General features: G+C 40.3%; 1 protein-coding gene across 1 annotated transcript; it reads left to right on the forward strand.

The window, feature by feature from the left end:
* The first annotated feature begins 1,493 nt into the window (after window positions 1-1,493).
* On the forward strand, window positions 1,494-14,570 carry hspb8 (heat shock protein b8). The gene is made up of 3 exons (XM_048556691.2): window positions 1,494-2,367; window positions 3,540-3,603; window positions 14,102-14,570. The coding sequence occupies exons 1-3, from the start codon at window positions 1,959-1,961 to the stop codon at window positions 14,271-14,273; spliced, it is 645 nt and encodes a 214-aa protein (XP_048412648.1). The 5' UTR covers window positions 1,494-1,958; the 3' UTR covers window positions 14,274-14,570.
* Window positions 14,571-16,074: the final 1,504 nt, after the last annotated feature.

A 16,074-nucleotide genomic window follows, 5' to 3' on the forward strand; every position in this document is an offset into this window, starting at 1 on the left:
ATGTGCTAGAAATTTTGAAAAACATGAGGATAGGTAAGTCCCCTGTGCCAGATGGGATATACCCAAGGTTGCTACAGGAAGCGAGGGAAGATATTACTGCACCTTTGCACCTTTGGTGATGATCTTTGCATCCCCATTGTCCACTGGAGTAGTACCAGATGGTTGGAGGGTGGCAAATATTATTCCTTTGTTCAAGAAAGGGAATAGGGATAATCCTAGGAATTGCAATCAGTCTACAGTGTGGGCAAATTATTGGACAGGATTCTGAGAAATAGTATTTATGTTTATTTGGAAAAGCATAGTTTGATTGGAAATAGTAAGCATGGCTTTGTGAGAGGCAGGTCATGCCTCACAAGCCTTGTTGAATTCTTTGAGGATGTGACAAAACACATTGATGAAGATCAAGCAGTGGATGTGGTGTATATGGATTTTAGCAAGGCATTTCATAAGGTTCCCCATGGTAGGCTCATTCAGAAAGTAAGGAGGCATGGGATACAGGGAAATTTGGCTGTCTGGATACAGAGTTGGCTGTCCAATAGAAGATAGAGCACAGTAGTAGATGGAAAGTATTCAGCCTGGAGCTCGGTGACAAGTGATGTTCCACAGGGGCCTGTTCTGGGACCTCTGCTCTTTGTGATCCTTATAAATAACTTGGACAAGGAGGTGGAAGGGTGGGTTAGTAAGTTTGCCGATGACACAAAAGTTGGTGGAGTCGCGGATAGCACGGAGGGCTGTTGTACGTTGCAATGGGATGTTGTCAAGATGTAGAGCTGGGCAAAGAAGTGGCAGACGGAATTCAACTCAGAGAAGTGTGAAGTGATTCATTTTGGAAGGTTGAATTTGAATGCAGAATACAAGGTTTAATGGCAGTGGTGGGCGTGTGGAATGTGCTGCCAGCAGTGGTAGTGAAGTTACATACGTTAGGGATATTCAAACAATATGACATGGATGATAGTAAAATGTAGGGTATGCAGAGTAGTTTGATCTTAGAGTAGGGTAATAGGTCAGCACAACATCATGGACCGAAGGGCCTGTACTGTGCTGTACTATGTTCTATATTGCATCAGGGTTAATCCATTTGGATGGTCAACACCTGAATAACTTGTTACAGTTTCCTTTTATTAACATTCCTCCATTGGCCATCATACAGAAGACATGAAATCACTACTTCCTGGAGGCAAAGAAAATCTGTGGAGCCACAGAACAAAGCATGCTTTTGAAAGTCATCCCCACCCCCCCCCCCCCCCCCCCCACCGTATGTGAAGTGCTGTGAGACATTTCTGAGCAATTGATGAAACATGAGTGAATGCGAATCTCCGGCCCTTGCTCATTTTTTGTCCACAGAAAAGCAGGACCAGTTCTGGATTGAGATAATTGGTGACCCTAGAGACGGGCTTTCCTTGTGATCTAATCGTCGACCTGTGAGCATTGAGCAAGGTTGGGAACGTTTGCTGTCATCTCTTGCTCGTCTGTCGCCTTGTACTTTTCTGGGAGTTTGAACAGAAAGGGCGCAGCTCCCTAACTCTGGAGTGGAGCGGCAGATACGTCGTTGCACAACTTTATATGAACTCACTCCTTAAGGTTCCCAGGCACCTTGAGAAATATTGAGGGGAATGGAGACGGGTGTAATGTTTATGAATCAGTTACATAGCCAGGCAGCCAGCACTCGGGGCTAGTAAACAAGGATGACTCGGAGTTGCTTTAAATAGGCTGTGAGGAGGCAGGACTGAACTCCTCTGCTACTCGGGCTATGGCTAAACTTGGTCAGCTCACGTAAGAGGGGCCTGATCCTCTCTAGGGGCACGTCAGATTCCTTTCAATTGCTCATAGATCAGATTAAACAGATGACAACTGGCGATCGCCTCAGCTCCAGCAAACAAGAAGAAGTATAAAGCCCGGGGCGCACGACAGGGAGAGGGTCAGAGGAGACTTTCTGGAGGGTCTAGGCAGAAGCAGCGATGGCTGAGAGTCAGGTCCCATTTTCCTGCCAGATGCCTGGGAGACACAGGAGTAGCAGGGACCCTTTCCGAGAGCCGGCCTTATCTTCTCGCTTCCTGGACGATGAGTTCGGCATGCCAACTTTTTCCGAGCACTTCACGGCCGACTGGCCGGACTGGGCGAGACCCAGGCTCACCTCCACTTGGCCGGGGCCCCTGAGATCTTCCTTTAACGGGGCGGCTCGGGACTCTGCGGGTATCTACGGTCCGGCGCCTCCTCATTACACGGCTCGTTACACCGGCTACCCCGAGGCCAAGAACCCGCCCAGCATCAACCCGGGGGAACCCTGGAAGGTGTGCGTTAACGTGAAGAGCTTCGCCCCCGAGGAGCTGACCATCAAAACCAAAGATGGGTTCGTGGAGATCTCAGGTAGGCCGGGGTGGCGGGGGGGGGGGGGTGGAATAGCGGGTGCTGAGGGAATTTTGTACCGAAGGTCGCAGAGAGCTGAGTGAAGGTCAGTCAGAGGGACAGTTCTGTCTTGTGTAGGGGCCCTCTCACCCCTCAAACCACTTCACTTAAGGAGGCGAGGGTGCATCAGAGCCTATAGAGTGAGGAGGAAGGGGGTGCGATATAAATAAAAATAAATCAACTATAATTCCATCATTTCTCACCTCTGCAAAAAAAAACTTGTCGAGTCTTGTTATGCAAATCATGGGGGAGAACCGAGAATGTTGGACAAACAAATTTCAGATTCAAATTCCAATCGTAGATTTCTATCAGTTTGTCGAGTGTACGGGGCTCTGAAATAGATCGAAATATATCCGTTGAAATTATTTAATACCTCGCCTCTCCACCAAGACTTACTGAGTCCTGTCATTATAAAACGTGGTGCGGGGAGGAAGCGGGGGGTTGGTATTGTTGGACAAATTCATAGTATCAAAGACTCAAATTCGAATCATAGATTTTTTGATTCCCTGAGTTGATCCAACGTTTGGTGTGTGCGTGTGTGTGAGACCCACTCTCATGTTTTGTGTAACAGGACAGCATGTTTTATTGAAGTTAATTCCATGGTCTCAACATGTACGAAATTGTCCAAAAGGATTTTGTTTTTCTCACTGGGGTATTTTGGGTTTTGAATAAATTTAAACCAGGAGACTAGACCATGTTAAAATAGCCGTTTTTGATGCTGATGCGGACTGTTCTATAGTTGTTTTGCGGAAAACACAGGATTATGGTGATTTCAGGTGAAAATTACTAATGTAATTGCTTTTAAGAGATGTGCGTATTGCTAATAGAAGTCCACACTGAAAAAGTGGCTGATGGTTTCGAAGCTGAATTATTTGGATTGAGGTATGAATCCTGTTCCAGGATTCAGGGACTACAGATAAGCAACAGTTTTAGACCTTAAGAGACATTACAAAGACTATGTAGGAGAGACACAGTTCGCTAATTGACAATACAGTCCACTGCGAATGAACAAGACGCTGGCAAATCTGAAATTCTCGATCTTGAACAAGTTCCTGTCTGAGGCAAATCAAATGTAAGATATTGTGCCGTTTGATTTTTTTTTCCCCTGACCTTTCCCCTTTGCATCGTTCTAGGAAAACACGAAGAAAAACAAGAAGAAGGAGGAATCGTTTCGAAAAACTTCACCAAAAAAATCCAGTAAGTAGTAGAAGGGATAGACTAACAGAAGGGGAAATGTATGCGAATGTTAAAAGAAGCTGTTTAATTAGCTCGGGGAAGTGTTCGTAGCTTTCATATTTTTTGAAGTACGCAACTTTAATGTTCACTCGTGGGTCTTACGGTATAAAACTTGGCGATGCCAAGAAACAGAGCTCATAAACTTGTGGGGGATTCCTTGCTTGCTGGAGGAAAGGCGAACTCCTTATTTGGTGATAGAATCGCTCTGACTTTAACAATAGGTTTTCACGGTGCCCCACAGCGGAACGGAAACCAGACTCTCGAGTTTGTGTCAAAACTGGACGATCATGCAGTTTTTTTGCACTCGCCCCTTCCCCATCTGTTTGACTGCCGTTGTCAAAGTGCTGCTGGGGGACCGAGGGTGCTAGTCAGGGGGCTTAAAGATCGCTGTCTAGTCCCCAGCTCCTCTTCTGGTCGACAATGCTAATGATTCCCGCATCCATCTTGGCACTTAAGGCTGGGCTGAAATTTTATTTGATGGTACGTAATTCAACTATTCACTACTTCAGATGGAAACGTTATCCAGTTTATTGTAAAGATACTGATGCCTTTGGTAAAATGGCAACAGAGCTAATGTGAACACAAAAAAATGCAGTTACTTTACATGGTAAAGCTTTTGAGTCAAAGGTAAAAGTACAGTGCTACTCGACCGTGGGGCGGATCTATACCCTTAGAGAAAGAAAGACAAGTAGTGGTCGTTTAACCTGAGAGTCACTACGACCTAAGCGAGGGGACAAATTGAGAAGGAGAATCTTCACGGTAAGATCAGCTGGTTCAGAAATGATGCTGATTCCGTCACTCTGCATTGCAAAATAGCTGGCCTGACAATCCAGCTGACCAATCGCCAAAGTTTAAGATAATGAGGTAACGAAATAAAAACGAGAATTGCTGGAGACAACTGAGATGTTGGGCACAATTTTATGACTGCAAGTGGATGGGTTTTCATTGAGTTAAAACCTAACATGTTAACCCTTGTTTTTCTCTACAAAAACCTGCAAACTAGTTCCAACATTTTCTGTTCTTATTTTTATTTCACATTTTCAGCATCTGCATATTTTGTTTTTCCATTTGGAGAATGACCTATGTTTAAGGCAATTTAAAAATATTTGTAATTGTAACTTACAAACAGACATTATGAATATTTTATTTTTATATCCTTGAAACAAATACTTATTGTCACAATTGAAATCCTTCAATCAAAAGGATACATCAACTGAATCAAACTTTGAAGATTAGAAACAAAAATAGTAGGCAGTTATGGATCCATTTAAACACATAGGGGCTTTTCCTCTCAAATTTATATTTGATACATTTATGTTTATGACTTTCTTGCAAATGATGAACAAAGCAAATATTCAGACAATTGCATATTTAAACAATCAAAATAAGTGATTCTGACATTCTCAGACTGAGACATGTCAGAGAAAATAAAACAACTAATTTTAACTTTAAGCAATAAGTCAGTAAAGCTATCCTGAATGATGCCATGCACATGAAGTACAGTTTTGCTTTTAACTGCAATTTACATCTTCATATATTTTCTAAATAACACAAAGTTGTCACATTTTTCTCACTAACACAATGTTCCTTTAACAAAATATATAATTCTTCACAGTTTTCATGGATAAATAATGAACTACCATTATATTATGTGAGAACAGATTCAATTTATAAGGCATTAGGCAGACTTTGTACAATTAATTGGCTGCCACCAAGAATCTTTATAATAAATGCTTTCATTTAAAGGTTTGTTTCTTAATGAATAACATTTATTATCAGGAAATTGTCTATGAAAGAGTTATAGAGTCATTATATCACAGAAGGGAGTCATTCGAACAAACAGGTCAATGCTGGCTCTCAATAAAACATAATGCTGGCTCTCAATGAAACAATCTACTCAATCCCATTTTGGCATTATATAACCATAGCTCAGCATGTTTGTTTTTCTCACATACTTATCCAAATTGCTTTAAAAAACCATTCATCACCTCCATTTTCATTACCTTCGTAGCCTGAGAGCTCCAAAACATTTACCTTCACTGCGCAAAGATATTCTTACTCAGAACCCTTGTATCTGCCTTGTCCTCAAGTCTATGTCCTCTAATTCCTGAATCACCATCTCATGGGTAACAGCTTTTCTTTGTCTGCTTTATCTTAATTTGTCTTAATTATGTACACATCTATTAAATCTCCCCTCAGCATCCTTTACACAAGGAAAAATAATCCCAGTTTCTCCAGCCTAACCTTCTAACTAAATTCCCTCCTTGTTGGAGCCATCTGGTAATATCCATCTGCATCATCTCAATGATTTTAACCTCTTGAACTATGGTGACCGCAACTGGACAGAATACTCCAGTTGTGACCTAACTAGCACTTTACATAGCATTCAGCAAAACCTCTGCTTTTATGTCAATGTCTCTACTTAGGAGGCTCAAAATCCCTATGCTTTGCTAACTACTCAATATATCCATCCATCTTCAAAGACCTGTGCAGATATTTCTGTTCTTGTATATCCTTCAGAGTGTGCCATTGCCCGTTCCTTTTCCTTCTGGTAAAATGCATCATCTCATACTTTTTTTCATTAAATTCCATCTGCCACTTGTAGGCACATTCTGTCAGCCTATCTACACCCTGTTACAGTCAATGGTATCATTCTCTCTGTTTGCCATATATCTGACTTTGGTATCATCAGCAAATTTTGAACATTTGCTCTGTATTAAAATATCCAAGTCATGTATATTGATCATATCCCGAAGGATGAAAAACAACTATTCAGTACAGCTCACTATTTTCTACCCTTGAGCAAATCTTTTATCCAATTGACACTGAGCCACCAATTCCAATAGCCTTAATGTTGTACACCAGCACGGAATGTCAGACTTTGTCAAGTGCTTTCTGAAAGTCCAACATTGGTAATCTCTATTGTATTACTTCCATTAATCTTCACTGTTCCTTCAAAATGTTCATTTAGTCAAATATGATTGAATTCCCCCTTGGCTACTTGAAATTAACCTAAACCCTCCAAACCCTTTTTAATTTTTCCCCATTTCTAAAACCTTGATGTTAAATGAACTGTCTGTGGTTATCAGGAATGTCCTTGTACTCTTTCTTTTGTGCCATTTGTCACTTTCCCAAATCTATGGATTACTGAAATAATATTACAATATCTCCCCTATCTCTACTTCCCATTTTCCTTCAGCAACCTAGGATGCCAGACATCTGTGCTCAGTGTATTTTCCACTCGAAGTATGGTCAGCCTTTTCAGTATATCTTGCCCACCAATCCTAATGTCTAGCACACACACTTTTACTGATATTCAGTCAGCATTCTCTTCATTAGTAAAACCTATAGGTAGCATTCATTAAGTATTCTATATTTTCTCTGTGTCTCGAAGAACATACCATCTCTTTGTCCTCAAGATGTCTCAACTCACCTTTTACTACATAATTACAATCAGTGGCAAACCAGTCTTTTCTCACATTCTGTCTTTGCCAGTCTTATTTTTCTCCTCACTTTTGCTCTCAAATTACATTTTGCTTGGTCCTAATTGAAGAATTCACCTGACATGCATCCTCTACCTTCTTTCTATATTTTTTCATAGGACCCATCTTCCTTGTCATTTGAGGACGCCTGGCTTTGGACCTCCCATCTCTCGCCCTTGTTAGAATATACCTAGACTATACATGCAACGGTTTTTCTCTAGATCTCGCTTGTTGTTTTTTCAAAGCTTTAACTGTTAAATTTTGGTTCCAATTCATCCTGGCTAGATCCAGTCTCATCTCGTTGAATTTAGTCCTATAATTTGGAAATTTTGCCTTATATTGTTATCTGGTCTCCTCGGTTGCTAATCTAACTTTATGAATGTCATGATCAGTCTTATTCAAGTGCTCGCCCGCAGCCCTTGGTCTGTCTCATTCCTCAAAATCAAATCGTCCTGAAGAAGAAAGCACTCTGAAACGAATTTCAGAAACTATCCTTCTGCTTTCTCTTTATTCCAAACTAAATATCACCACTCTGGTTCTTGTTCATTTGTGATTTCACCTGCTGACTTGCTTCTGTACCTCTAGCTCATTACCTGATGCTGTTCAGGATACCCCCAATAGTGTGAACATTCCTTCTTTTCTGCTCAGATCTAATCAAATGGATTTTATCCATGCTTCATCAAAGACTCTCTGTCTTTTCACAGTATCTTTCCTAATCCATACTGTGTCCCCATGTGCCTTTGTTCTTGCTGTATGTTTTGGAACACTTTGTACCTAGGGTATTAAGGATCTGGTCCTCATTATTTTTAAGCCCCATTTCCAGTGATGCTGCTACACTATATTCCTATAAGCCTATTTGCTCTTGTAGCTCACCAATTTTAATCGTCACACTTTGTGTGTTTGCAAACGTACATTCAGACATTGTCTCTGTAATTCTTGCAGGCCTTTCTTAACCTGCTTCTTTCTGATTTTTTTAATCAAAACTAGCAGGCATATATTTAAAGTGAGAGGAGAAAGATTTTTTAAAAATGAGCAGCAGCTTTTCTTTACACAGAGTGGTTTGTGTGTGGAATGAACTTCCAGAAGAAGTGGTGGATGTGGGTACAGTTACAGCATTTAAAAGACACTTAGATATTTGGAGGGATATGGGCTAAGCACAGACAGGTGGAACTAGTTTTATTTTGGGATTATGGTCGCATGAGCTGGTTGGACCAAAGGGTCTGTTTCCATGTTGTATAATTCTGTGGCATGAGTAAGGGAAATCAAAAGTTACAGGGAAAGCACAGGAAAGTCGTCATGAAGAATGATTGATCATCTGTGATCCTACTGAATGGCAAAGCAGGTTCAAGGGTCTGAATGACTTATTCCTGTTCCTATTTCTTCTGGTCTTCATGATCTCCTGATCTTATGGCATGTTGTGTGGAAGGAATGAACTTTGTGGACTGAATGGATCTTTCTGATTCCCTGTTTTTCTACATTAATGATATAGGCACTGTAGTTTTAATTTTGAAACCTCCACAAAAGCTGTTAACATCAAATGTCGATCCCATGCTGTTGTTTGTGAATTATAGCCATCTATAACCAAGTGACACTTAACACAGTAAAAACATGAAAACACATTCCATTAGCAGCCAGGTCATCAGCTCAGTCAGTGGATTCAAACAACTGTGCGATTATTGACTTTACCTCAAGCAGTAGGTCAAGGACATTAAGCATCAAGTCAACAAGCCTTATTAAAGAAGTTCTATCACAGAGTAAAACATCGGTTAGAATAGACAAAGGCACCTGGTAGTCACTTTATCTGTACCCCTAGTTATTTCATAAACTCAGTAAGGTCACTTCTTAACCTTTTACATTCCAGCGGAAAAAAGTCTCAGTCTATTCAGCTTCTCCTTATAACTCAAACCTTCCATTCCCGGCAACATCCTGGTAAATCTCTTCTGAACCGTCTGCAGCTTAATAATGTCCTTTCTATAATGGAGACCTGAACTCACCAAAAATCTATCTATCTCAGCCTCAAAAATACACAGGAATTATTAATATTACTGTTAACATTCATGATGATTATTTACTTAACCCTTTACAGGGTCTTGTTTTGTCTCCTTTCTATGTTTTGCTTCTTCCTTTGTTCTCTATTTACCTGGTACCACTCTGCCATTTCTGTTCTGCTCTTCCTAGTCTCCTCCTCTATTTCGGTTTCCAGATATCTCTGATTCCATTTGGTTCTAGGGGTTTCTTCTTCAGTTCTCTGACTGAAGCCATATCCTCGGCAATCATTTCTCAAGCTAAAGCAAACTGCTGATTTAATTTTATGACAGATGGGGTGAGGAATCCTGTCTGAGTCTACCTCAGTCAGAACAGGGATTAAACTCCATTCTGCTGGCATGAACAAAATCCACATACCAGCTATTTAATCCACTGAGCTAACTCACACCTCTCTAGGACCTAACAAGAGAGAAGTCCTCATACCTTTGCCAGCTCTCAACTGGAACCATTCAAAATGAATCTCATTTCCCTGCTTTCTCTCTGTACACCTGTATCACCATCTACTTTGGGTACTTAGCAATCCCTTAAAAAAAAACTCCCTATAGACATGTATTCTGTGCTGCTATTATTGTTCATAGATGTTTCTCCTCAATTTTTTCTGTGATGTTTTTGAACTTAAGACCATTCAATTCTACCTCCAAGTACAGGAAATAGTGCTTCCCTACTCAGCTTATTATATTTCTGTGTCTTCTTGAAAGCCTCAGTTCAGTTCCCTCTTGGCAATCTCTTCCTCAGTTTAAATTGTAGCTGCGTCGCAAGTCTTTCCTCACCTCCAAAGTTTCTCATCCCTGATATTCTCCATGTGAATCTTAGGATTGCTTATTCGGAGCATGCTGTACATATATGGTGTCTGTGGCAGTGGTGTCAAGAACAGGCAGCTGAGGCCCCCCAGAGAGTGCGCTAAGTGGAGGACGCAACAAAGACTGTTGAACTTTTAACTTTATTCTTTTATTTTTCTAGTTTATATTAAGAACTTTAACGTTAACTGTTGCCTTATTTCCTTATTTTTCAACTAATTCTATGAAGGTAATGCTTAACTTTTTAACTTAGGTACAAAATAGTAAAAGAAACAAAGGTAAGCATTACCTAAGTTTTTTGTACCTAGTTCATTTATACCTATGTGTGTGCCATGTGTGGTGACATACTAGACTTTTCGCTGCACTCTTGTACTTCTGTACTTGATTACATGTGACAATACAATTTAATCTCAGAAGTATATCCGTTTGGATGTGTCAACTTCCAAATGCAATCAGCAACCAATCAAAATAGAATTAATTGAACTTAGTGGGACTAGTTTTAAGATGAAAGTGAATTAAACATCAAGATATTTGAGAATTTGAGGCCTAGTGAGATTATTGCTGGACTGTTGATCCGGCGACACAGATAATGACCTGTGGACCTGAGTTTGAATCCCAGCATGGCAGATGGTGGAATTTGAATTCGATTTTTAAAAAAAACTGAATGAAGAGTCTAATGCTGACCATGAATCCGTTGTCAATTGTCAGAAAAACCCACCTGGGGCACTAATGTTCTTTAGGGAGTGAAACTGCCATCCTTACCTGGTCTGGCCTACATGTGACTCCAGACCCACAGTAATGTCATTGACTTCTAAAATAGTTGGCAGGCAAACTTCCCATAAAGGCTTGTACAGGTGCCAATAATACAGGTTTGAATAGAATCAGCAATGGCAAACTCTCCTGTGTATTATTTTGACTGTGTCGCAGATGTGAGGCTGTTAAACAAGATTGAAGTTTATGAAATAAATAGGAATTTAGCTGGTTCATCATTTGGAAGGAGAATGTTCCTCAGCATTTTATTTTGGATCACTTGTCTCCCCCTGTTTTCAGCTAGTGTTATAAAATTTGATTATCATGCCCAGATGACATGGATAATGTAGATTAATGGCTCACAAAGGGATTTAGATCAATTAATTGCATTGTCTGAGGAAGTGCAGATGGATGTTAATGTGGATACGAGTATAAGTTGTTTTGAAACATGTGCAATGTGAAAGGGTTTGTTCTGGCAAAAGTTGAATGGATTTGGATGTGACACTAATCAATGCACCAAGCATCCAGTGAACATGAAGCTGCTAGCCCTGAAGTTAATGAGATACTGGAGAGTATTCCAATATAAATGGTAATTATTCTCCTGGCCACATTTGAAGGAAAGACATTAACTTGTAGAGGCCCTTTCAGAAACACAACGTGTACTATACAGCAAATGCTGTCTTTTTCAAAGTGCACTCACTCTGTTGTCAGAAATGCTCCACCAAGAATTTCACAAACAGCAATGTTACAATGAACAGATAATAACCTGTTTTTGTGACATTTGGACTGATAAATACTGGGCAAGGACACCATGGAAAGCTCCACTATAATTTCTGAAGAAGTGTTCAGACCCAAAACGTCAGCTTTCCTGCTCCTCTGAAGCTGCCTGGCTTGCTGCGTTCATTCAGATCCACACAGTGTTATCTCTGACTCCAGCATCCACAGTTCTTACTATCTCCGATGGAGAGCTCCCCTGCTTTTTTTTTGAAATACTAGCATAAAATCTTTTACATCTCCCTGAGAAAGTAATTAGAGCCGTAACCTAATATCTCATCTAAAAGATAGTATCTCCTGACAGTGCAGCATTCCCACAGTTCTGGCTGGACTGTCAGCCTGGAATTTTCATTCAGAGGTGAGTTTACAACCAACTGAGCCACAGCTGACACTTTTAGCACATTTCTTTTTCACACTGGGCATCAAATTCCTCCCAAAAACCATTCCCCTTGGTCCACAAGAGAATTCTCAGGTCCATCTGAAATCTGAATCACTACCTCTCTTACTGTGTATGTGAATGACTTCATTCTGAAGCGCTATGAATACTCGAGCTCCACACTTAAAAATAAGCTTCTAAAACATTCTGCCTCAGAAAGTGGATTTGTTTTATTTTCTTCTGGAATTGTCAGCAGTCAAATGTTTAACACACTTGTAGGTTCTTTTTGGGTTGCCATAGCTATCAAAAACTTTACCCACCTGCATTAAATCACTGATTCATTTTCATTTCTTAATAAGTACATATGCAACTGTTGTTTGCAAAGAATAGCCTGGAAATTCCATAGGATTCTCCTTGTGTTCCACAGCAATTATCTGATGAGATTGTTTGCCCCAACCCTCAACAAACTGGCAGGAAACAAAAGAACCACAAGATTTCAAATTCAATTCAGCAGCGAAATTATCAGCTTACTTTTAATTTGGAGTGAAACTATGAATTCTTGTTACATTTGTCACTTTAATGAGTATTAAAAGCAAATATTACACAGTAAAATTATTATTATTTAGCACCCGGACAACCAGAATATTCCCTCAAGTCGGATTCTGGGTAATCCAAGATGGGGGTTGGGAGAAAATTGTGGCTGTAAGACCTGCTCCTTTTTTGGGGTTTTTGCAGTATTAGAACTGATTTGTTTTGGAGCTGTCGTTACCGTTTTATAAGCTGTTGCATTGTTTTGGGAAAGGCAGCTAGATGGGTAAATGAATAGGAAGAATTTGGAGGGATGTGGGTGAAATGCTGGCAAATGGGACGTGATTAATGCAAGATATCTGGTCGGTGTGGACGAGTTGGACCAAAGGGTCTGTTTCATCCTCTACATCTCTATGACTCCATAATGGGAATTTCTGATTTTCCTGCTAGGCATCATTGTTACTATGTCAATAGGAAGCCATGGTAAAGGAAGTGGCTGAAGATTAAAATATTTTTCTCTTAATGCTTACAGTAAAGTGTTACAGGTGGAGAGGTTTTACGGTTGCAGTGTCTATCAAAAAGTGCTTTTGTTTCATTTCTACTATCATCACAAGCTGCAATGGGATAACTGACATGTTGATTGACTGGTATCACCAAGATAGCATGACCATTACTGTAACACTATTTCTGCATTTCAAGTCAATGACTTACAATTCTAATTCATAGGGAAGGTGATGGCCTAGTGTTATTATCACTAGACAATTAATCCAGGGATCCAGAATATCCTGGGAACCCAGGTTGAAATCCCACCACAGCAGATGGCGGAATTTGAATTCAATAAAAAGCCATCTGGAATGAAGCGTCTAATGATGACCATGAATCCAATGTTGATTGTTGTTAAAAGCCCATCTGGTTCATTAATGCCCTTCAGGGAAGGAAACTGCCATCTGGCCTCCATGTGACTTTAGATTTGTAGCAATGTGGTTGACATCTAAATTAGGGATGGACCATAAATGTTGGTCTCGCAGGGACACTCTCATTCATGAATGAATAAAAAAAATCAAGTGCGGATACAATTCTGATTCTTGTGAAGATAGGTCATTGACATAAAATGTTCGCTGCCTATTTCTCCACAGCTGCTGTTTGACTTGATAAGTGTTTCCAGCATCTCCTGTTTTTCTTCCAGATTTTCAGCATCCGTACTGTTTTGCTCTTTATTTCTAATAGCAGTTGACCAATCAATTTGCTCACTGCTCGGTGCCATTACAAGACCAGACACAGACTTGGTCTTTCCATCTCATTATTTTAACTTTGCTGAAGATATTTTTGCATGACAAATGCATTTTTTAAGTTGAATCTGCTACATTTATAACATGCCTCTACTATTATAAATGGCATTGCATAAAACACAACAAACTTATGTTAAGTTATGAAGGTTAGTTAGCTCAGTTTGCTGGTTTGTAATTCAAGGTGATTCCAGCTGAGGTTACCTAGGAGTACTGTCCTTCAAAACATTTCCCCTCACCTGAGGTGTGATAAACCATCATCAGTCATCTGTCTCTCTAATGAAAGAGTGAGATGAAGGCAACTTAACCTTTCTATTCATTTGTTTTGGACGTAAGACTGAAGTGCCGACCTAGGTCAGGATTGCAGAATTTGGTGTAAAAGCTTTTTGTTCAATTTTATGTCATTCTCTGCCTCTCTAGGTTACCCATCGAAGTTGACCCTGTGACAGTTTTCGCATCCTTGTCTCCTGAAGGAGTCTTAATTATTGAAGCTCCCCCTGTAAGACCACCTTGCTATTTCTATGGTGATGACAGCATGAGCATTGATGCAGAAGAAAATGGAGTGAGAGGCCAAGAACAGATTGTTTCTTAATCCTAGCCTACCAGGAGATCTCCTGTCAAAATTTGCCAAAAAATGGTTATCACTTTTAGAAGAATCAACAAGAACTGTACATAAATCATTGTTTGTTTACTTTGATACTTCTAGATAGTCTTACAGAAGATATTGATCTGTTTTGGTCTATTTTGTATATGAGAAGAAGGCTGTACATTGATTGTTGGATTTGTTTTGCACAATAGCATATATTTTATATGCTAGATATAGTAGAGTGGTTCAATATTGATTCTCCTTTAATTGTTGATTTTTGAATAAAAGTTAGGTTGAAAAATATTTTTCCTCTGATAACTTCTGTGATTCATTTAAACTTGTTGACATGAAGTAAGGGAACAGGTAGTGAGATAACAAGGTGTAGAGCTGGATGAACACAGCAGGCCAAGCAGCATCAGAGTAGCAGGAAAGCTGACGTTTCAGGCCGAGACCCTTGTTCAGAAAATCTGGGTCAGGATGTTTGGGCTCTAATTCCAACTGATAGAATGAAAGCGTCCACTGCTTATGCTTGTAAATATTTTACAAGTGCAGTTTGGACTGTTTGAATAAAGGTTACAGTGAGCATAAATCTAGAGATCAGAACCATCCTTAAAGATAACATTAATTGGTCCTAGATAACAAAGTATGAAGCTGGATGAACACAGCAGGCCAAGTAGCATCTCAGGAGCGCAAAAGCTGACGTTTCAGACCTAGACCCTTCATCAGAGAGGATATCTTGGATTCTCCAGCATCTGCAGTTCACATTATCTCTGATCCCCTCTCTGGTGAAGGGTCTAGGCCTGAAACGACAGCTTTTGTGCACCTGAGATGCTGCTTGGCCTGCTGTGTTCATCCAGCTTCACATTTTATTATCTTGGATTCTCCAGCATCTGCAGTTCACATTATCTCTGATCCCCTCTCTGGTGAAGGGTCTAGGCCTGAAACGTCAGCTTTTGTGCTCCTGAGATGCTGCTTGGCCTGCTGTGTTCATCCAGCTTCACACTTTGTTATCTTGGATTCTCCAGCATCTGCAGTTCACATTATCTCTGAATTAATTGGTCCTAATTTCAATAAGGGTGGGCTTTCTTGCAACAAATCACACTGGTGCAAAAGGGATTGACCGAGGACTGGGGACCTCAAAAAAGAGCCATTAACATGGACAACCATCCCAAGGCAACTGTTTTCACAAAGGCATAATCATTCCCAAATGGACCCTGCATAAAACAGATAAAAGTTTTAGCCAAAAAAATAGATTTTAAGAAGGAAAGGAAAGTAAAAAACTTTAAGGTGGGATTCCCAGAGTGTGCGGCTTGGATATCAGAAGGCTCAATCTGGGCACTTTAAATTTAAAGTATTACTACAAGTGATTTTGCGGTCAGAACACTGATGCTTCCTCACACCATCTGCACACAACTAGAAAACATTTTTTGGTGACTTAGTGTAGAATCATAAAATCTCTAAAGTGTGGAAGCAGGCCATGGGGCCCATTGAGTCCAGACCAACCCTCCAAAGGGCACCCATCCAGGCCTACCCCCTCTACCCTGTCACTGCATTTCCCATGGCTAACATTCCCAGCCTACACACCCCTGGACACTATGGGCAAATTAGCACAGCCAATCCACCTAACCTGCACATCTTCAGACTGAGAGGAAACTGGAGCACACAGAGGAACCCCATGCAGACATGGGGAGACAAACTTCACATCAGTATACTGATGCTGTAGAACAAAAGTCTTGTATTCCTGATGCTACACATATTTTAAAAATTGGAAGTGGAAGATCGAGACAGAGAGAGAAAATCTGCTCAT

This window comes from Stegostoma tigrinum, chromosome 26, assembly GCF_030684315.1.
Source record: "Stegostoma tigrinum isolate sSteTig4 chromosome 26, sSteTig4.hap1, whole genome shotgun sequence".
Classification (NCBI taxonomy): domain Eukaryota; kingdom Metazoa; phylum Chordata; class Chondrichthyes; order Orectolobiformes; family Stegostomatidae; genus Stegostoma; species Stegostoma tigrinum.

Coding starts and splice junctions, on each gene's coding strand:
- hspb8 (XM_048556691.2), top strand. CDS start 1,959: ATGGCTGAGAGTCAGGTCCCATTTTCCTGCCAGATGCCTGGGAGACAC. Junction 2,368..3,539: donor TGGGTTCGTGGAGATCTCAG/GTAGGCCGGGGT, acceptor GCATCGTTCTAG/GAAAACACGAAGAAAAACAA. Junction 3,604..14,101: donor AACTTCACCAAAAAAATCCA/GTAAGTAGTAGA, acceptor CTGCCTCTCTAG/GTTACCCATCGAAGTTGACC.